General features: G+C 36.2%; 2 protein-coding genes and 1 long non-coding RNA gene across 12 annotated transcripts in view; 1 reads left to right on the top strand and 2 right to left on the bottom strand.

Annotated features, from left to right (window-relative positions):
* The window catches only part of plcl2 (phospholipase C like 2), a 130,165-nt gene extending 110,687 nt beyond the window's left edge, over nt 1–19,478 (bottom strand). For all 5 annotated transcript variants that reach the window (XM_087287995.1, XM_087287994.1, XM_087287996.1 and 2 more), the window contains exon 1: nt 19,066–19,478. In XM_087287995.1, the coding sequence (XP_087144121.1) occupies nt 19,066–19,281 (216 nt within the window). In that variant the 5' untranslated portion in view covers nt 19,282–19,478. The remainder of the gene's footprint in view (nt 1–19,065) is intronic.
* Nucleotides 1–22,456, top strand: part of rftn1b (raftlin, lipid raft linker 1b) — a 400,288-nt gene that overhangs the window by 131,367 nt on the left and 246,465 nt on the right. The gene's annotated exons all lie outside the window — the stretch shown is intronic.
* On the bottom strand, nt 11,674–17,331 carry LOC147840440 (uncharacterized). Of its 2 annotated transcripts, XR_015512263.1 has the most exons (3): nt 17,119–17,331; nt 14,693–16,202; nt 11,674–14,017 (listed from the first exon to the last, which is right to left on the bottom strand). It is a non-coding gene; the product is annotated as an uncharacterized LOC147840440 (long non-coding RNA). The 2 variants fall into 2 exon arrangements; XR_015512262.1 differs by lacking the exon at nt 11,674–14,017 and having other exon boundaries at nt 14,630–16,202; nt 17,119–17,321.

The following is a 22,456-nucleotide window of genomic DNA, read 5'->3' as shown; positions in this document are numbered from 1 at the left end:
GGTTAGCCTTAACTAAGCTAAGTGCGCTCTGCCTGCCTGCCTGCGTGCCTGCGTGTGTGTGTGTGTGTGTGTGTGCGCGGGGGCGTGCGCGTTAACTTTGTAACGATATTGTGTGTGACTCATCAATGCAACTTCACAATACTGATTAATAAAGGTTAGTTCTTACTGTAGTATCTCACAAACGCTAAGTGAGACCTTCTTCCTTTAAGTCTGTCTGTTGTCTGACGCAGCTGAGGGAGGAGGCATGTAGAAACAGTGGGCGGGCAGAACTCGGCTTAAAGGCGCAGTACGACAAAACCACCCCCTGCTGGAAATCAGTATAAAACAGCATCTTGTAAAAGGTATGAAAAATCTGATGGGTATTTTGATCTGAAACTTTATATACACATTCTAGAAACGCAAAAGACTTATATTAAATCTGAAAAAAGGGGTAACCTAGGTGCCCTTTAAAAGAGCCCCTATTATGGTTTTTTGAAAATGCCCTTCCATGTAGTGTGTAACACAGCACTAAGTGAATGAAAACATCCAGCTGAGGTTAAATCTAAAAGTGCAGCCTGTCTAAAACTATTGATTCTTTTTCAAAATAGTTGACTCAGAGTCAAATAAGTTAATCAAGTTGGGTTCGGATCTTTTACTTGATCGCATCGATGTCGACAAGGTACATCACCAAATATGTAGTTCCAGTTCAAGGTAAAATGTGAACGCGCTTTTCCTCCAGACACTAGCGGAGGCGCGGGGGATCACAGAATTGACGCCCCATTCACACGGGGCTTCAGCGTCAATGCTTGACAGAGGCCGTGTCTGAAGTTGAGGCTGATGTGATCGTCATAGCAGTGTTAGCCAATGAAATTAGTCAGCAACAGGCCACAGTCTGAGCTGGTGTATTTGCATACAGCGATCTGATTGGCTGACACTTCCGTCACCGATTGAAAAGTTGAGCGTTGTGCAGCGAGCAACGCCTCTGAAGCAGCGAAGACGGATCCACAATGCAGTTCGGCAACGCCTGACGTCACCCATTCAAAGTGAATAGGAAGCGTTGACGCTGATGCCCCGTGTGAATGGGGCGTAATCAAGACGCGAAGATGATGATCACTGACAGAGGGAGATTCAGCTGCAGGGAATAAAGAGTTAAAGTTCATTTTCATAACAATACCACAGTATAGCAAACCGTGTTCCTGTCATTTGTCTGATTTTGATACAATAACCTACGCTGCAGCGCAGGATTCGTCAGCCGTTTGCTATTGAAGGAGCAGCAGAGACTATGGGACTTTGTCAGACTTTGTCAGTAACTTTTACAGCTAAAATGGACCATTTTCTTCTTCTTCCGGATCATAATATGTAAGTGTAATTAAAATTGTTGCCTCGTTTTGTGTAGTTTGCAAAATATGTGTTTAACTGTGCATTATAATTTGCATTCACCCCGCGTGGCTTGTAATCACGTATCGATTATAGATCAGTAGGGGTGTAACGATACACTCAGCTCACGATACGATGTGTATCACGATATAATGTTCACGATTCGATATGTATCACGATATTTGGAATAAAAATTGAAAATTAAACTAAAATGCAAATTTTACCAAGTAAACTATTTTTTATGTATTTCTTTTGTTTCAACTTGTTAAACTGAACCTTCTTTAAGAAAATAAATTAAACAGGCCTGTCTCTGGAAAATAAAACAATTTAAAAACTTCTTAAAAATATTATTGAAATGACAGAGACAAAATTAAGGAACAATTTAAGTAAAGGTGCAAAAAAATAAGCTTTCTATTCAATTGAATTTAACAGTAAGAGCTTAAGGCTTTGCTTGGTCACTTGATTTTTCGCGTGTGCAAAAAAAAAAAAAAAAAATCCACATTTCCGGGTATTTAATTCATATTTAATTAAATTCATTTAGAGATATCTCTAATTACAATTGTGACTAGTCAAAACTCCTTTAGAGATATCTGCAAATATTTTTCAATGGAAGTCAATGGAGGAATATGACTAGTCATAATATATTTGCAGATATCTCCAATCTGATGTCGTACTAGTACAATTGTAATTGCAGATATCTCTAATTGTCATTCTGACTAGTCGAATTATAATTATGACTAGTCAAAATATAATTAGATTTAGAGATATCTCTAAATATATTTATGGATAGTCAGAACAAAGGTTTAAATGCTAAAATGGCTTGCCATACGCGCGCGTCTATCATTCGCCCTCTGTAGTAACAGCTCACGGTGAGCTCACGTCATGTGTGATTTTGCGGCGGGAACATTATATGAAGACAGAATGATATTTTAGGCTGAATTGTACCTTATAAATACAGTATGTGACTCTTTCAACACCATTAGGAGGTATCCCTGTCGCTGTGCAAAGTATGTAAATCACTGTGAAGACTTTAAAACTTAGGATGTTTGACCCAGTATGCGTGTCAAAAAGCGGACGAGTCTAAAGCAATGACTGTACAACCGAAATGTTGCCAGACGTCTGATTTTGAGGGGATGGGCCATCCTCTATTTCAGCTTCACTCATCTTGGTCTTCTAACATTACTGCTGCTGCAATCTGAACTCACGTGCGACAGCAGGTGGAACGTAGCTCACGTGCAAACAGCTCAACTAATAAGAGAAAACGGACGTCATATTGTAATGAAATCGTCATAACGCCACGATGCATATTGTGACATTTTTGCATCGCAATAAATCTTACAACGATAAATCGTTACACCCCTATAGATCAGTTATTTTACTGTATCTCTCAGGATATCTCTCTGGGGCTGGTCAAATATTGTGACTAAAACCACATTAAAAGTGAGACACGTGCTTCTTCATTTGCCAATTTAAATGCATTTCTGAACTGGCGATCCTCTGCTGTTTGTTGCTATGGCCACCATCAGCTGTTCCTCACACACGCGGCACGGTCAATTGTCACAATAGTTCAACTTCTGCCACTGTGTGGATTAATACTCAATGTGTGTCATTGTTATTAATTTGGATTAGGGTTAAGAGTGGATTATTTGCTGGTGTTTAACTGCTTTATAGCATTCCTGCATTGGACTCTCACATACTCTCTGCTACTTTATACTGTAGCCATGGGGGGAATTTCTGTCTGTCTCTACCAACTGAAATGTATTTAATACTTTATCTAAAAGGCTTTATTGGTGACGGCAGATTAAAGACACCTTTCACATGGAGAATAAAGTCACATGCTTTGCTCAAGAGTGAGTTTTTCACAGAATTCAAGGGTCTAAAAATCTGGATGATTCTGTGGGTCTCGTCTATCAAATTTGAACCTTATTTAGTATTTACTATTGGATTAAAATCAGGTGATTGGCTGGGCCATTCTACAGCTTGATTTTATTTCTCTGAAAGCATTTGAGAGTTTCCTTGGCACTGTTTTGGATCATTGTCTTTCTAAAATGTCCACCCTGTTCTCATCTTCATCATCCTGCTAATGTAGATGTTGAACTGAAGCAGCTAATATTCATTTCCACTGGTGAAGGGCAGAGGGTTGCTGAAGAACTACTGAGAGATTTCAGCTGCTGTCTGGGCTTTCACTGCGATTCTACGCCTTCCTTTCTTCATGTGTTCAACACTCTTGTCCTTGTGTCATTTCATTTAATTACACATAACTTAATTTGTAAACTAACTAGATTTGTTTTCTTTGCATATATGGATTTCTTTGGTTGTTACCAACATCTGGGAAAAATGGCAAGTCTATAGCTGTTACCACTCAAAATGTGGAATAACTTTATGCGCAAAACTGGATTATCGCGAAAAAGACATGCAAATAAAGCACAGTATCCATCCAACAAGTCAAAGAGAACAAAATCGTCACTTCCTGATTAACTGCTGCCAAATATCAACAGTAAAAATGGAGTTTGCTGTGGTAGGGGAAGCTGCATGAATCTTTTCTTCATTTAATAAACGACTTGTGCCTCAGAAGGCAATCCTGACCTGCAGTGAATGCGCGGTGGTGTTTAAAGGCATGAGACATGGAGCACATGCGCTCGTGACAGTTCTGGAGGTCATTATGAATATGATGACACTATTACTAAAACAGTTCATGTGTTTTTGAATGACCAAAACAGCATTTCAGATGTTTTACAGTGTGCTCAGCCTGCTGGTTTGTTTATGATCTCTTATACAAAGTCGCATGACCATTTTTGCACAAACTGGAATGCAATGCACATACTGGAATTTGTTCAGTAAAAGTCTTTCCATCGCATTTTATGCGCATCTTTTCTTATTAAATAAAAGTTTATCCTACTTAGTTATGCACATACGTTTCTTTTTTCTTTTTATTGATTTATAGAAGTTTTTGTAAAAACATAACACCAAATAATGTACATCTTGTATATATGTTAACAAACTTGACTCTGTGTTATTACCTTATACTAACTAGAACATGCACCAAAACACAAGCAAACAACAGCAATTTTACAGCACCATCACAAAACAATAAAGAAATTTTAGCCAGACTGATGGGATAAGAAACAAAATAGAATAACATGTAAAGAGGAAGTGGAGAGAGGAAAAAAAAATTATTACCAGAAAAAAATATTACAGAAACATTAATAACCTATATATTTAAGGAAGGGGCCCCATGTTTTGTCATACAACTTTTGTTTGCCAAATCTAGAGAAGCGTAACTTTTCCAACTTGACGGCAGAAACCATTTCAGCTAATCATTTAAAAAATTTGGAGGTGTTGTGGATTTCCACTCCATCAGAATCACTCTCTTGGCCAACACCATACCAAACATAAAGGAGAGTTGTTGATGTTTCTTATGCGCATTTTCCATCAACCGTTCGTTGTTTTATGCGCATATCAAAAATGTTCATAAAAATAGGTGGATGGAATCGTAGCTAATGGCACCTTTAGAAATAAGTTTTCTGAGAAAAACGGTGACGTGTTCAATACATATGTCCCCCACTGTATATTCTTTCTCTTCATTTAGTTCTAACATGAAACTTTTTCTTTCCATTACAAATGTTTCATATTCTCGTCCACCGACCGTACTGTGACTTCTGAAGCCTGTCAAATAAGATGGAAAGCGGGAAATGTCAAGCAGGCTGAGCTGAGAGAGAAAGCGTGCATGAGAATGATATAGTCTAAACTTTGTTCTCTTCATGGTGACAGGCTATTGTGAGGCTAAAGATCAGTCAGAGCTTTCCTGGACTCTACAAGACGGAAATGTCAATAGCTTCACTGTATATCTGCTGCTGGAGAGAGATTCAAAGTTCAGCACCGACCGTGACAAAACAGCACACGCTTCAATACTACACTTTTACTGTTATATATAGATCTCACTGGGTTAAAGACATCTGCACTCTGCTGAATATCTTAAGGACGACACAAAGGGTTTTGACTCAAAACTGAAAATCTAAGAGTTTGTCAAAGGATTTTACGGCTGCCGAGTTCACTGAATCAGTTATTAGTGAATCAGTTTGAATCAAACAGTTCTGAATCATAAATTAACAACTCTGTATTATACAGTATTACTTTTGACTCAAAATAAGTCATGAAATATTGTGTTTTGTACAGTAAAGGACGTGTCTGAATCCACTTTTGCTATTTTAAGGACAGGAAAAATACAGTCTGAGCCCCGGCGCATGGTCTAACAAGGTTGTACTTACTCTCTTAATGAGTTATGGGTGTGTTTTGAACATGAAATGCATTAAACCAATCAGAGTCTCATCTCTTATTCCCTTTAAGGGTCAGTTGTGTCACTCCAAGGCTCATTTGCTATTTTCAAGGCGGAGTTTGTAACTGGAACGCTTCACTGGTGAGAAAACGTTACGTAGGGGAAAAAAGTTAGAGCATCTGCAGCGCAAGGATAAAGAACGAGCCTCCTCCACTGCTGAGTTCACTGAATCAGTTATTGGTGAGTCCATTTAAATCAAACAGTTGTAAGTCATAAATCTGTTTCTTCTTCAGCCTTAGTCCCATATGGTTGCGGTGTCAGCTCTTTGGAACAAGCCATTTTAGACTTTTAGACCTCCATATGATTACGATTTAAAAAAAAAAAAATTTATACACATTCTGGCCGGCCTGTCGTCTGGGCCTGACACCCTCATACACTCAGACACTACGGATAATTTCGCCTACCCAATTCACCTGCAGCATGTCTTTGGACTGCAGGGGAAACCGGAGCACCCGGAGGAAACCCACGCGAACGCAGGGAGAACATGCAAACTCCTCACAGAAAAGCCAACTGAGCTGAAGTTTGAACCAGCGACCTTCTTGCTTTGAGGCGACAGTCATAAAGTCATAAATGAACAACGAAAAATGTATGATTAAATCTGACTCAAAATGAGTCAAAAATATTCTATTGTGTACATTTTTAAAGCTGCATTAGGGTTAAAATGTAAATGTTAAGCTTTTAAAACTTTCAAAAGTTTTTTTTTTTTTTTTTAATGGCAAAATAAAATTTTGCAACAGTTTTGCTAATATTCACAACAAACGGACAAAGGAGAAATTCCTGACAAGATGAAAATCCTCATTTTCTTTTCTTAATGTTAAGCGATTGTGATTTTGCAGCTTTGTAAAATACAAGTATTATTTTGCTATTATTATTATATTAAATACTAGGTGTTTATAATTATACCCTACTAGGGCTTGAGTAGCCGCATACATAAACAGCACATTTAAGCTCTTAAGTGGCTGTTTAAAATACTTTGAATGTTTTATATTTTGTTACAGACGTACAGTGTCATCCTGCAAATCTTTTGCAGCATATGAACTTTCCCAAACACAATTTTTAACTGTACACAATGGGAAAAAAAGTTGTTTTTACTCTCTGATAGTCAATGCAAGTTTAAACAAAAACATTTCTCTGTTAAATATGTGTTAAAAAACAGTTAGGAAAAAGTGTTTTATGAGCACTATATTTTTATATTTATAAGTACATCATATCAGATTATGATACTTAGATTTTTATTCTAATTAGGTTCCAATAAGCTCAAATAGCAAAGAGAAATAAAAAATACATGTAAAAAAACACCTTGAGCCTTAAGAGGATATAGTCAGGGAAATGTTTTATTTTTATTTTTAGTTTTTTTTTTAATTGGTGATCTGTTTTTATGATTATATGTGATTGATTATTGATGTAGATGTTATAATAACATTTATTGTTATTAGAAGTAGTCGTGGTAGTAGTAAAATAGTGATGTTGCTATTGTCATTGATAATAACAACTGTTATAATAATAATCATATATTTATTCATTCATATTCTTTCGGCTTAGTCCATTTATTAATCAGGGGTCAGCACAGCGGAATAACCACCAACTTATGTTTAACACAGCGGATGCCCTTCCAGCTGCAACCCATCAGTGGGAAACACCCAATCACTCTCACTCACATACACTATTTTATACACATTTTAGCTTACCCAATTCACCTATAGCGCATGTATTTGGTTGAGAACATGTGGAGAACGTGCAAACCCCACACAGAAATGGCAACTGACCCGAAACTGTAAAGCAACTTGTTCCACCAAAAATAGGGCTTTTGTTTTAGCAGCAGAGTTAAAAAAAAAAAAAACAGTGATGCTCAGAGAAGACTGACTGTGTGTCTGTGGTTCACCTGAATGATCTACGATCGCTTTAACCACATGCTTTCACTGTGCGCACATGAACAAACGAGAAATCTTTCCACAGGAAACACTGTAGTTGGTACAGGAACTAAGAGCAACACTGAGTGAAACGAGTTTAGCTGAGAGAAAGCATTTCCTCTTCTACGGCTAAACTCTCCTCTAAACAAATCGTCTGACTTTTGTCACATTGCTGTGCAGAACTTTGACACAAATACAAACAGGAGAGAGCCAATAAAAACCTACAATCAGAGCAAAAGGAAAGAGTTTTAAAAGCTAGCGACTGAACACTTCCGTTTAGCAGATACATGACCTATATGTAAATGTCATCTGTCTATCTGTTTGGGCAAAGAGCTGGTTGAAATTATTATCTTTAGCTAGAACTGGCTGACATGAATGGTTTTATGTGCCACTACAGCCAACAAAGGGAAGTAGAGCGATATTTCCTGTCACAATTTTTTTCCTCTACATTAACGGTCAAAATTTCCTAATAACGAACTGTAAGGCTCTGGAATTAATCAGTTTGCTAGCAAAACCCATATAAAGAGAGAGTTCACCCAAAATTATAATTCTGTCGTCATCTATTTACTCTTATTTAAAATAGTTTCTTTCTTCTGTTGAACTTGAATAATTTTGAAAAATTTTATAAACCAGTAACCATTGACGTCTATAGTATTTGTTTTGTATACTATACCCAATGGTTACTGATTGGGTTTAAAGAGATAAATCACCCAAAAATATAATTCTGTTGTCATTGATTAACCTTTGTTTAAAATAGTTTCTTCTGCTGAACACAAATGATTTTTAAAAATGTTGTAAACCTGTAACCATTGACTTCCATAGTAGAAAAAGCAAATACTATGGACGTACTATTTGTTTTACCTACTATGGAAGACAATGGATACCGATTGGGTTTAAAGAGATATTTTAACCAAAATTATATCTGTGTCATCGTTTATTTACCTTTGTTTAAATATAGTTTCTTTCTTCTGTTGAACACAAATGATCTTCAAAAATGTTGCAATCCTGTAACCATTGACGACCATAGTATTTGTTTTACCTACTATGGAAGTCATTGGTTACCGATTGGGTTTAAAGGGACAGTTCACCCAAAAATGATGATTCTCTCGTCATTTATTTACCCTTGTTTAGAATAGTTTCTTTCTTCTGCTGAACACAAATGGTTTTTAAAAATGTTGTGAACCTGTAACCATTGACGTCCATAGTATTTACTTTTTTCTACTATGGAAGTCAATGGTTCCCAATAGGGTTTGAAGGGATAGTTCACCCAAAAATGATGATTCTCTCGTCATTTATTCACTTGTTAAATATAGTTTCTTTCCTCTGTTGAACACAATTGTTTTTTCAAAAATTTTGTAAACCTGTAACCATTGACGTCCATAGTATTTGTTTTACCTACTATGGAAGACAATAGATACCGATTGGGTTTAAAGAGATATTTTAACCAAAAATTATATTTGTGTCATCGTCTATTTGTCCTTGTTTAAAATTGTTTCTTTCTTCTGTTGAACACAAATGATTTTTAAAAATGTTAAATAAACCTGTAACCATTGACATCCATAGTATATGTTTTACCTACTATGGAAGACAATAGATACCGATTGGGTTTAAAGAGATATTTTAACCAAAAATTTTATTTGTATCATCGTTTATTTACCCTTGTTTAAAATTGTTTCTTTCTTCTGTTGAACACAAATGATTTTTAAAAATGTTAAATAAACCTGTAACCATTGACATCCATAGTATATGTTTTACCTACTATGGAAGTCATTGGTTACCGATTAGGTTGAAAGAGACAGTTCAACCAAAAATGATGATTCTCTCGTCATCTTTTTACCCTTGTTTAAAAATTTTCTTTCTTCTGTTGGACACTATTGATTTGTAAAAGCTTTGTAAACCTGTAACCATTGACGTCCATAGTATTTGTTTTTCCTACTGTAGAAATCAATGGTTACCGATTTCCAGCATTCTTTAAAATATCTTCTTTTGCATTCAACGGAATAAAGACACTCTTAAAGATTAGGAAACACTTGAGGGAGAGTAAATGGTGAGTTAATTTTCATTTTTGCATGAACTATCATTGGTCGCCTTGAAGATAATGCACTAAATTAGCAATACAAACAACTTGCACTTCAAAATATGTATTAGAGTTTTAAATTTATAATAGAATTGCAGTTTCCTAAATGGCATCTGTAGCATTTTAATTAGGGCTGCACAATATATCGTTTTAGCATCAATATCGCAATATGTGCGTCCACAATAGTCATAGCAGGATATGCAAAGGTTCTTTGGATTGTGGTTGATCAGCACCACAGATGAGAATGCATGACATTTGTGGAGTCACTCCAAAGTTGAACCAAAACAGAGTGAAAGTTTATCAATGCACGTGTTTTAAAGGCATTTCAAGAGAGATCAAAGCATTCGGGCACATAAAATACAACATTTGTAACTTTTCATAACAATAATTCTACTTAATAATCATAGATATATACATTAAATGTCGCCTACCCTGTTGTTGTCTATTGGAAGGAATGCGTCAATAGAGCCACTATTTTAGTACAGGGTAGCGCTCCTTTGAAATGAATGCGGGACCAAGCTGCAGTGGAGGGCTGTGGCCATCCAGAGCCAGAGAATTACACATATACACATATATCTATGATCGCGAGTTGTCCCGGAGGTCAGTATACACATTTTTTTTAAATTACGAAACTTATAATTTTACATCACTTTTAAACATTGATGGATCAGTGGCATTCACAGGCATTCCTGACAAAAAGCTTGTGTTTGTGTGTGGGGAAATGTTCCCCTATTGCTCTCACTTCTCATACTGACGGAGGGAGCGATTGGTTTGCGAATGAATCTCCATTATGAATGACGTTCACTGAGTTGACAATAATACAAGTTTCTGGCAGTGCAGCATCTCATAGTCATGTTTCTTTTGCATTGTTTGCTGATTTTATTTAACAAAACTAGCATAAGCCGAGTGTTTAGTGCGAGTTGATGCTACTTTGCCTTATGGTGAATGCAGTAAGTGACTGCTATCATCAATAACGTGACCTGTTTAGCACAGTTTATAACACACAAAAACGTAAAAAACGAAATCTTACCTATGAAATGTTCTGCCTTTGTGCTTTGTGTTCTTTGTTTGCTCATTACTACACCCGTAGACAGCACTAAAGTCCAGCATCTTCACATAATAACACTGTCTTGTCTAGTGCATTGAATGACACTTGTCCTGGGAGCACTGTACAAATATGGCGGCGCTATTGACGCATGCTCAGAGTCCCTATGCGATATCTAGTGTATATATCTATGCTTAATAATAATACAATAATTTCAATACGGTGTTATTTTACATTTTGCATTACATTTGATCAGAATCCTGAATGTTTGACACAACAGTAAACCATACCGCTGTTTGTATGACTTTTTTCTTGGCTATAATGCTTGCCGGCAGCTAGCTCTCTGCAACTCTCACATGGTCGCACACTGAAGCAAAGCAGGGCAGCGCCCGGTCAGTAACTAGATGGGAGACCACATGGGAAAGCTAGGTTGCTGCCGGAAGTGGTGTTAGTGAGACGAGCAGGGGGCGCCCAACCTGCGGTCTGTGTGGGTCCTATTGCCCCAGTATAGTGACGGGGACGCTATACTGCTCAGTGAGCGCCGTCTTTCGGATGAGACGTTAAACCGAGGTCCCGACTCTCTGTGGTCGTTAAAAATCCCAGGATGTCCTTCGAAAAGAGTAGGGGTTTAACCCCGGCATCCTGGCCAAATCTGCCCACTGGCCTCTGTCCATCATGGCCTCCTAAACATCCCCATTTTCAATTGGCTTCATCTCTGTCTCCTCTCCACCAATCAGATGGTGTGTGGTGTGCGGTCTGGCGCAAAATGGCTGCCGTCGCGTCATCCAGGAGGATGCTGCACACTGGTGGTGGATGAGGAGATCCCCCCATTGTGTAAAGCGCTTTGAGTGCCCAGAAAAGCGCTATATAAATGTAAGCAATTACTATTATTATTATTATTAATTATTATTATTAATTATAATGTATTTATTTGCTTATTATTTATCACCCATGATTCACCAGAATCACCATTATCAATCATAAATTCAAGACCTTTTTCTAAAATAGCCCTAGTAAACCATCTGGTGAGTATATATCACAGACAAACACATTATTGCATACGTTTTTTCAATATCATGCAGCCCTAATTTTAATTGTGTTCTCTTTGGTATTTTATTTTATTTTTTTTACTCTGTCAAGCACTTTGGATAGCTTTGCTGTGTTTAATGTGCTACTAAATAAATAAATTGCACTTTTACCATAGTAATGAGTCACATGTGGTAAATATGTGCACCAAGGCTCACGTTACTAATGATTACTCTGTGGGCTCGTGTTCAGTATCTCTGATTTTTATCTGAACAAGTCTGAAACGGCACTGGCATTAGAAATTGGCATCAGATGTGATGCGTGAGCTGGCTAAGTTTACACAACATTCATTTCTGTAAACTAGCACACTTTTGGGAACTACTATCAATTAGAGCTGCACAATTTCTCGAAAAAAAGATTGCGATCCCGATTCGACCCCCTAGACGATCTTAATCCAGCATTTCTACGATTCTGTCAATCATATTTTCAAGTTGAGGAGAGAAGCAAAGGCTGCTGCATGAGTCTTTTCATTGTTTCACACAGCGACATGGACACCTCCAAATGATGTTAAAAGAGTCACATACTGTATTCATAAGCTATTATTCACCTAATAATGTCATTTTTGTCTTCATGTAATGCTGTATTCGCTGCTGGGAAATCACACATGACGTGAGCTGCTGACTGTGCGGGCGCGCGCGTCTACTTTAGTGAACAGAACCTGCATATGCTGTGAGAAACAGGTAATAAAGTTGTAAATAATGTTCAGTTTGTGGCACAGTGTGATCGTTTGAGAGCCGCGTGCGAAGTATGAACAGCACTTAGCAGTGATAATGAAATCGAAAGCGTGCACATCATTTAAATAATCATATCGCATTTTAGAGTTATGATTATGACAAGTATTTGATATGTTTTTTCTTTCATAGCGAACACACAGCTGTGCATGAAAATGAATGTTTACAGTGTCAGTATAACTACTCTAGCCTATATAATGTTGATTTTACCGGTGAATTAAATGGTCTAATAATGTTGTCAATGACAGATTGCAAGCATATATCTCAAACTAGAGCTGCACAATTAATCGAATAAAGATCGCAATCTTGATTCGACCCCCTAGACGATCTTAATTCAGCATTTCTATGATTCTGCCAATCATATTTTCAAGTTGAGGAGAGAAGCAAAGGCGGCTGCACGAGTCTTTTCATTGTTTCACCAACGTTGCTCAGCGACATGGACACCTCCAAACGATGTTGAATGAGTCACATACTGTATTCTTAAGGTATAATTCACCTAAAAATGACATTTTTGTCGACATATAAGGATGTTTTTGCGGCCGGGAAATCGCACAAGACGTGAGCTGCTGACCGTGAGCTGTAATCACAGAGAGGGAGGGAGCGCGCCCTACTTAATGATAGACGTGCGCTCGCCTACTTTAGTGAACAGAACCTGGATATGCTGTAACAGGTAATACAGTTGTAAATAATATTTAGTTTGTGGCACAGAGTGATCGTTTGGGAGCCGCGCGCGAAGTATGAACAAGCACTTAGCAGTTAAAATGAAACCGAAAGTGTGCACTTCATTTAAATGATCAAATCGTATTTAAGAGTTATGATTACGACAAACATTTGATACGTGTTTTCTTTCATAGCGAACAGAGTTGGGCATGAAAATAAATGTTTACAGTGTCAGTATGACTACTCTAGCCTATATATTGTTAAATTTAATATAATAATGACAAATGTCTGATTTTACCAGTGAATAAAATTGTCTAATAATGTTGTCAATGACAGATTGCAAGCATATCGCAAACACAATAATTCAACATCAGAATTATTATAAGTAGAATAGAATTATTTATAGAAACCAGTAGACCTACACATAATATTATTATTGATGTTCTGCCATATATTTGTTTTTACCATACCTTTATTTTACATCTACAGAATAATGAGAGAATCGTGATCTTTATTTTAAGCAAAAAAATCGCGATTCTCATTTTAGCCAGAATCGTGCAGCTCAATCTCAAACATGATTCAACATCAGAATTATTATAAGTAGAATAGAATTATTTATAGAAACCAGTAGACCTACACATAATATTAATATTGTTGTTTTACCATACATTTAAGAAAAAAAAACAATAGTCTCATATTAAGCTTTATTTTACATCTACAGAATCGTGAGAAAATCGTGATCTTTATTTTAAGCAAAAAAAATTGCGATTCTCATTTTAGTCAGAATCGTGCAGCTCTACTATCAATTATAAAAGACTGTTACGACTGAAGTTTATTTATTTTTTTATTGTTATTGCGGATTGTACTCCTTTTTCTTTTGTCCCGCCTCCTTGCTGTTTTTCTGATGTCTTATAGGCGTGATTCCCTGCTCTGATTGGCTGCTGGTCTACGAGGCCTGTATAAAAGGGAGCTTCCGGCAGGAATCGGAGAGCTCATTTCTGCTGTGTTCGGTGTTTGGAGTGGAGCTCCTGGGTTTCCCTCACCCCTTCGGCCGACGACCAACAATAATCACCTTTGTATTGATGACCATCCTATGCTTGAATAGTTTTTTGAGAGTTTTAGCGTGTAGGGGTGACCTGCCTATTTATTTGATTACTTTGACTTTGTTTATAATAGGGAGTCAGGTAAGATTCTTGTATGTTTCTTTAAATAGTAATAGGTAAGTTAGTGGATTTATTTTTATAGATTCTTTTGTTTGTTATTTTGGCCTGTGGTCACCCTGACGAAATGCTCGTTTATATAAACCCTATTTTTCTATAATAAATATCTTCATATATACTCTCAATTGAGTGTGTGTTTGGTTGTCGACCGAAGGGAATCTTTTGCTTTAAGTTTTGTTTAGTTTGGGAAATCCACCACCCCAACACATTTGTTTGTTCTTCGTTTATTATGCCCTTTTTGTTTCCCCTAGACTTGGGGCGTAATAAAGACATTGTGGAATAATAATAGTAAATAAAGATAACTGCAGCTTTTTATCTTGTTTATACCTTTTTACAGTTTATACCTTTCTCGCAGTACAGCTTGTGATTGCATAGCCTAGTTTTTTCTTCTAAAAGCTGGCTAGTACTTGTAATTTTAAGTTTAAAGGCCTTCTCACATTTCTGACTTTGTTGCATTTCTGACTTAAAATGTCAACTTTATCACACAATTTGCAAATATATGAGTTTATTTCTTGCTTTTTAAAATCTAAATCTCTCAATTCTGACCCTTTAATCAAAATCTGAACATTTTGCAATTGCAAGTTTGAGTTTGTATCTCGCACTTCTGACTTTTTAGCCAGGAATTGGGACTTTCTCACACTTTCTGAGTGAATATCTTGTAATTCGGAGTTTAAATAAATACATTTTGACCTTATTTTTCTTTTTAAAAGTGTTTATTTCTTGCAGTTTTAATTTACAGGCCTCAAATTTCTTGTTTTTTGTTGCAGTTCTGACTTATAACATTGCAACTGTTATAACAATTTGCACGCTCTTTTCGTAAACCTCTTGAAAATCATTTCAATTCCTTGTGTTTATTTTTTACACTTATTTTATGACTCGTTTAATCCTTTTGTTTATGTAAAGTAGTTTGAATGCTATTACATACTATATAAATACACTGGTAATATAGTTCACTATGAACTATAGTATGCATTTGGAAAGTTGCTGGTGCATATTGCAGTTTTACAACTCACATTTCTTGCTAGATAAGACAAAGATAAGATTAATTTCAACTCATAAACAAGCACTGAGGCTGGAATAATTACAATTAAAGTATTAGTTCACCTGAAAATGAATATCTCCTGTTAAACACAATAGAAGATATTTTGAAGAAAGCTGAAAACCAGTAACCATTGACATCCATAGTATTAGTCTACTATGGAAGTCAATGGTTTCCAGCTTTCTTCAAAGCACATTTTGTGTTCAACAGAAGAACGAAACTCATATAACCATTTGAGAGAGGGTAAAGAGAGTATGTTTTAATATTTGGCTGAACTATCCCTTTAAGCTTTGGATTTGTTACTAACAGAGAAATATTGTGCAATTAGCACTAAAACTGGATTAGAAGCAACAGCTAGCATACATAATGACTAGTTATGCCTTGATAAACCAATCTGAGACTAGATATAGCTAGTGCACATCACAAAATGCATGATCGTGTGGAAACAGCATTGACATGTCTAGTGTGGGCTGAGATTTCTGTGCATCTGAGATGCCCCAAAACCTGTGAAAAATGTTTAACAGTTTCCGTATTGGTGTTTTCCGTCTATTTACGGTCGTGAATTGCATTGATCTCTGCTCTGTCGACTTTTGATGTTAAAAATTCAACTCTACAGTTTAGCAAAGTGACTTTTATTGACATTTTAGTTGTTTGAAATAATATAATGCAAGTAAAAATATACAAGAACTAGTTGAGTGGAATAAATACCATACTAACTGAAAAAAATGATGTGCAATTAGCACTAAAGCTGGATAAAAAGCAACAGCTAGCATCAATAGTGAATGGTTAGACTTTAATAAGCCATTCTGAGTCTAGTTATAGCTAAAATCTGAAATAAATGTAAAGGAGTGCACGTGACTGATGTGCATCGTCAAATCACAAAACGCATAATCGCGTGGAAACAGTATTGACATGTCTACTGTGGCCTGAGATTTCTGTGCATCTGAGAGCCCCCAAACATGTACAAATTGCTTAACAGTTTCCGTATTGGTGTGTTTTCCGTTTATTTACGATATTTAAGTGCATTGATCTCTGCTCTGTCGACTTTTGATGTTAAAAATTCAACTCTACAGTTTAGCAAAGTGACTTTTGTTAGACATTTTAATACTTTGAAATAATATAATGTATATGAATATACAAGAACTAATGAAGAGGAAAACATACCATAAGCTTTGGCTACTACTAAGAAATGATGTGCAATTAGCACTAAAACTGAATTACAAGCGACAGCTAGCATACATAATGACTAGTTACGCATTAATAAGCCACTTCAAAGACTAGTTATAGCCAAAATCAGAAATAAATGTAAAGGAGTGCACATGTGCATCGTCAAATCACAAAACGCATGATCGTGTGGAAACAGTATTGACATGTCTAGTGTGGGCTGAGATTTCTGCGCATCTGCAGAGCCCCAAAACCTGTACAAATTGTTTAACAGTGTCCGTATTTTGTGTTTTCCGTATATTTACGATATTTAATTGCATTGATCTCTGCTCTGTCGACTTTTGATGTTAAAAATTCAACTCTACAGTTTAGCAAAGTGCCTTTTATTGACATTTTAGTTGTTTGAAATAATATAATGCAAATAAAAATATACAAGAACTAGTTGAGAGGAATAAATACCATACTAACTGAAAAAAATTATGTGCAATTAGCACTAAAGCTGGATAAAAAGCAACAGCTAGCATATATAGTGACTGGTTAGACTTTAATAAGCCATTCTGAGTCTAGTTATAGCTAAAATCTGAAATAAATGTAAAGGAGTGCACGTGACTGATGTGCATCGTCAAATCACAAAACGCATGATCGCGTGGAAACAGCATTGACTTGTCTGTGGGCTGAGATTTCTGTGCATCTGAGAGCCCCCAAACCTGTACAAATTGCTTAACAGTTTCCGTATTGGTGTGTTTTCCGTTTATTTACGATATTTAAGTGCATTGATCTCTGCTCTGTCGACTTTTGAGGTTAAAAATTCAACTCTACAGTTTAGCAAAGTGACTTTTGTTAGACATTTTAATACTTTGAAATAATATAATGTATATAAATATACAAGAACTAATGAAGAGGAATACATACCATAAGCTTTGGCTACTACTAAGAAATGATGTGCAATTAGCACTAAAACTGAATTACAAGCGACAGCTAGCATACATAATGACTAGTTACGCATTAATAAGCCACTTCAAAGACTAGTTATAGCTAAAATCAGAAATAAATGTAAAGGAGTGCACATGTGCATCGTCAAATCACAAAACGCATGATCGTGTGGAAACAGTATTGACATGTCTAGTGTGGGCAGAGATTTCTGCGCATCTGCAGAGCCCCAAAACCTGTACAAATTGTTTAACAGTGTCCGTATTTTGTGTTTTCCATATATTTACGATATTTAATTGCATTGATCTCTGCTCTGTCGACTTATGATGTTAAAAATTCAACTCTACAGTTTAGCAAAGTGAGTTTTATTGACATTTTAGTTGTTTGAAATAATATAATGCAAATAAAAATATACAAGAACTAGTTGAGAGGAATAAATACCTTACTAACTGAAAAAAATGATGTGCAATTAGCACTAAAGCTGGATAAGAAGCAACAGCTAGCATTAATAGTGACTGGTTAGACTTTAATAAGCCATTCTGAGTCTAGTTATAGCTAAAATCTGAAATAAATGTAAAGGAGTGCACGTGACTGATGTGCATCGTCAAATCACAAAACGCATGATCGTGTGGAAACAGTATTGACATGTCTACTGTGGGCTGAGATTTCTGTGCATCTGAGAGCCCCCAAACCTGTACAAATTGCTTAACAGTTTCCGTATTGGTGTGTTTTCCGTTTATTTACGATATTTAAGTGCATTGATCTCTGCTCTGTCGACTTTTGATGTTAAAAATTCAACTCTACAGTTTAGCAAAGTGCCTTTTATTGACATTTTAGTTGTTTGAAATAATATAATGCAAATAAAAATATACAAGAACTAGTTGAGAGGAATAAATACCTTACTAACTGAAAAAAATGATGTGCAATTAGCACTAAAGCTGGATAAAAAGCAACAGCTAGCATACATAGTGACTGGTTAGACTTTAATAAGCCATTCTGGTGTGTTTTCCGTTTATTTACGGTCGTGAATTGCATTGATCTCTGCTCTGTCGACTTTAGATGTTAAAAATTCAACTCTACAGTTTAGCAAAGTGACTTTTGTTAGACATTTTAGTAGTTTGAAATAATATAATGCATATGAAAATATACAAGCACCAGTGAAGCAGAAATACATACCTTAAAGCTTTGGCTACTACTAAGAAATGATGTGCAATTAGCACTAAAACCGAATTACAAGCAACAGCTAGCATACATAATGACTAGTTATGCTATAACGAGGCATTCAGAGACTAGTTATAGCTAAAAGCAGAAATAAATGTACAGGAGTGCACGTGACGGATGTGCATCGTGAAATCACAAAACGCATGATCGTGTGGAAACAGCATTGACATGTCTACTGTGGGCTGAGATTTCTGTGCATCTGAGAGCCCCCCAAAACCTGTGGATGATCACTAATGCACGTATCAGGGCGAGGTTTGACAAGATTACAAATGAGTAAAACGACCCTTTACCTTGATAATACTGGTCTTCCGCGGTATTCCAGTTTTGCTATCCAGCACCACTGCCGTGTCGAGCCCCTGGTTCTCGGGCGCACACGGTCCACAGTCCCCGTTGGAGACCGACACCTCGCCCGCGGCTCTGCCGGCCGCCTCTTCGCTTGGCTGGGGAGACTTTCCGCCGCCGCCCGCCGATGAGACCCCGCAGTTCTCGGCGACAAACTCCGCCATGAGCCCCCGTGAAACGCACGCAGCCGCCTGTTCCTGGCCGTATTAGCTGTCGGTTCGAGTATCTACCGATGTAGGCTCTTCACGAGACGTTAAAGCAAAATCCATCGCAGGTTTAGTTGTCGTCGGTGTTTGTGTGTCGGCTCGGCGGCATCTGTCGGCTGCGGTACATTGTATCTGCGCGCACCGAGTATACGAATGTTTCAATGTTACAATACTGCGAGTGTCATTGTTGAGGCGCTCACGCGGGTCTGACAGATACTGCCATCTGCTGAATTCACTACACATCGCTGTAATACACTGCTGCTCCACAAACACCACGCATATCTGTGATCTGATAAGGCTTTTTTACATGGAAGCGCATATATGCATGTTAGGACACACATGCTGCAGGGAGAATAGCCGGGGCTGGATGTCAGTTCACTGGAAACTCAGTTTTCGTTTACTTTATGTCATGGTTTGATTCAGGTGATCAAACGAATGTGTGTTTTGTTTCGTTTTAGGTTTTAGAGCATGTTGGTCCTATTTGTGACCCAGCACAAAACAAATATGTTATTTAACAGTATCCGTATATTGTGTTTTCCGCCTATATAGGGTTGTGAATTGCATTACTGTAAACCCCTAATGCTGTCTTTACTTAAACGATTAAGCAAAGTTGACTGAACTTAACTTAAAATTTTGCATTTTGGTCCTATCACTTAAAAAATATGAGTTGATTTAACTTATGTACCATGAAAATGCACAAGTTTAAGATTTCAAGTGTAGTGAGCTTAACATCATAATTAATCCTCTGAAAAAAACACGTCATTTTCACAAATGTAGTCTTGACTGTAAAATTCTAATATGTGCAACCGTTTAAGTGCAAAGTCTTTTTTAATCAGAAAAATGACTTCAGGTATAATTATTCATCATAATGTAAATAAATGGCAACTTATTTTTTGTTTAAAATTTATTTAAACATTTTTTCATAGTATATTATTACACACACACATGCACACACATGCATATATATATATATATATATATATATATATATATATATATATATATATATATATATATATATATATATATATATATATATATATATATATATATACTGAAATCCCTATTAAGTTGACTGAACTAAATTAATTGAGTAAACTCATTGCCTCAATGAAACGGAGTAATGGAGTCTCCCAAAACTTGCATATTTACGTTTATTTAACTTGCTGGTTTTTGTAGACTATACTTAAACTGTTCAGTTCAACAAACTTAGTACTAATTTAAGTATAGTACTTAGTAACAATGTGTGTATAGTACTAAGTTTGTTGAACTAAACAGTTTAAGTATAGTCTACAAAACTGGCAAGTTAAATAAACTTAAATATGCAAGTTTTGGGTATCGATGACGCATAATGTTTCTGACTCCGCCTGTAGTCCCATTTAGCAACTTGATAGCAACCTTCATTTTAAAGAAGCGTAGCTGATTTAAAAAAATCAAGAGTGAGATGTAACCGATGTGTTTTATGTCGTAGAATAAAATGTAAAAGTATTTTGAGTTTGTGTCAGCCACGAACCTTATTTAAGCGATTTTACTGAAATCCAATTGAAAAAACCCATTGACTTTAGGACGAGGGAACCGGAACTGCTAAAATGCTAACTCGCTTCCGGGTTTTTGCATACAAATTGGCGTCATAGTTCCTCCACTCTATAAGACATACATTCATATGTCACTCAATATCACACTGCTATCAGCCAATCAGATTTAAGAACCAGACAGAACTGATATATATATATATATATATATATATATATATATATATATATATATATATATATATATATATGGTACAAAATTTACAGTACAAAATATCCTAAGGAAAGCTATCAAGATTTTTGGCATTAAGGAAAAATCTTTAATTTTGACACAATGTATATTTGGTTGTTACTATAAATAACTATAGTTATAACTATATGCTATAATTATACCCATGCAACATAAGACCAAAGTTACAATTTAAACCCTGCATAATTATTATACAATCAGCTATGTACAAAGTAGAACATTGATCTAATTTGAACAAATTGTTCTGAAAGGCATACATTATAAAAATACACTTTTTTTTACTGCACGATGGCATAAAGCCGACATGATCCTTGAAAATAAACTATGAATTGAATTAGTAAATGTAAACGAGTCCACCATCAGCAGCTTCTCAGCATTAGTTTAGCTGTTTGACTGTATTTCTAGGGTGTTGCAGGTCATCTCTCGGCTATCCGTGTAGTTGCTCAACTGTTGAGAGTGGTTTTCTCACATTGCTGTAGTGCTAGGGTGTACTGGGCGGTTGCTTGGCTCTTCTGGGCGGTTGCTAGGTACTTGAAACAACACGTGGGTCAAGGATAAAAAGGGCTTTTCAAGTATCAAAATATGTGTACGACAGTTTAGCACGTCTTTTACATACCTTAGAATGTGTCGAGTTTTTTTTAAATATAGTGTATTTAATCGTTTTTCTTTTTTAAATACAAAAACAAAACAAAGTAAATCTTGAATAAACATAACAACCCCGGCAATAATCAGGAAATAAAACACATAAACTAGTATAAGTGATTAAATACATTTTTTAAAGTGAATAAAAAAATTAAGTGAATTAAAGTGAATAAATAAACAAATGGGGGTATTTACCAATCAAAGCAATCATAATGTTATTATAAGAGATCAATTGTTCCATTAAATTATTGGCATAGCACTAATTAGTTTTGAGGAAATCCAGAAAAGGTTGCTACACAGTTTGAAATTGATTCCAAGAAGCGCATTCTCTCGAGCTGAATGACTTGATACAATTCACCCATCCACTCTTTGAAACATGGAGGATCGGAAGTTTTCCACACTATAAAACCCACCAGTCAACTTTATCAAATGAATTGAGTGTAGTTAACTCAAAATTAAATGAAAGTTTTTTTTTGAGAGTTTTGAACACAGAGTTGAAGGTAATGAGCTAATTAAATACCTCATTACTTCAACTTAAACAGAGTAAGTTCACAGTACTCATATAGATTAGTATTTTTGCACTCAAATAGTTTGTAGCAATCGGTTTTCTCTAAAGGTTTGGGTTGCCTTAACTTACTCAGTTGGTTTGAGTTCTCTTCATTTATTGGGTTTTACTGTGCTCATATTGCTTCGTTTACTTAAATGGATC

The sequence above is a fragment of the Danio rerio genome, chromosome 16 (assembly GCF_052040795.2).
Source record: "Danio rerio strain M-AB ecotype USA chromosome 16, GRCz13ab, whole genome shotgun sequence".
NCBI classification, from domain to species: Eukaryota; Metazoa; Chordata; class Actinopteri; order Cypriniformes; family Danionidae; genus Danio; species Danio rerio.
This window is presented reverse-complemented; position numbering and strand designations above follow the sequence as displayed.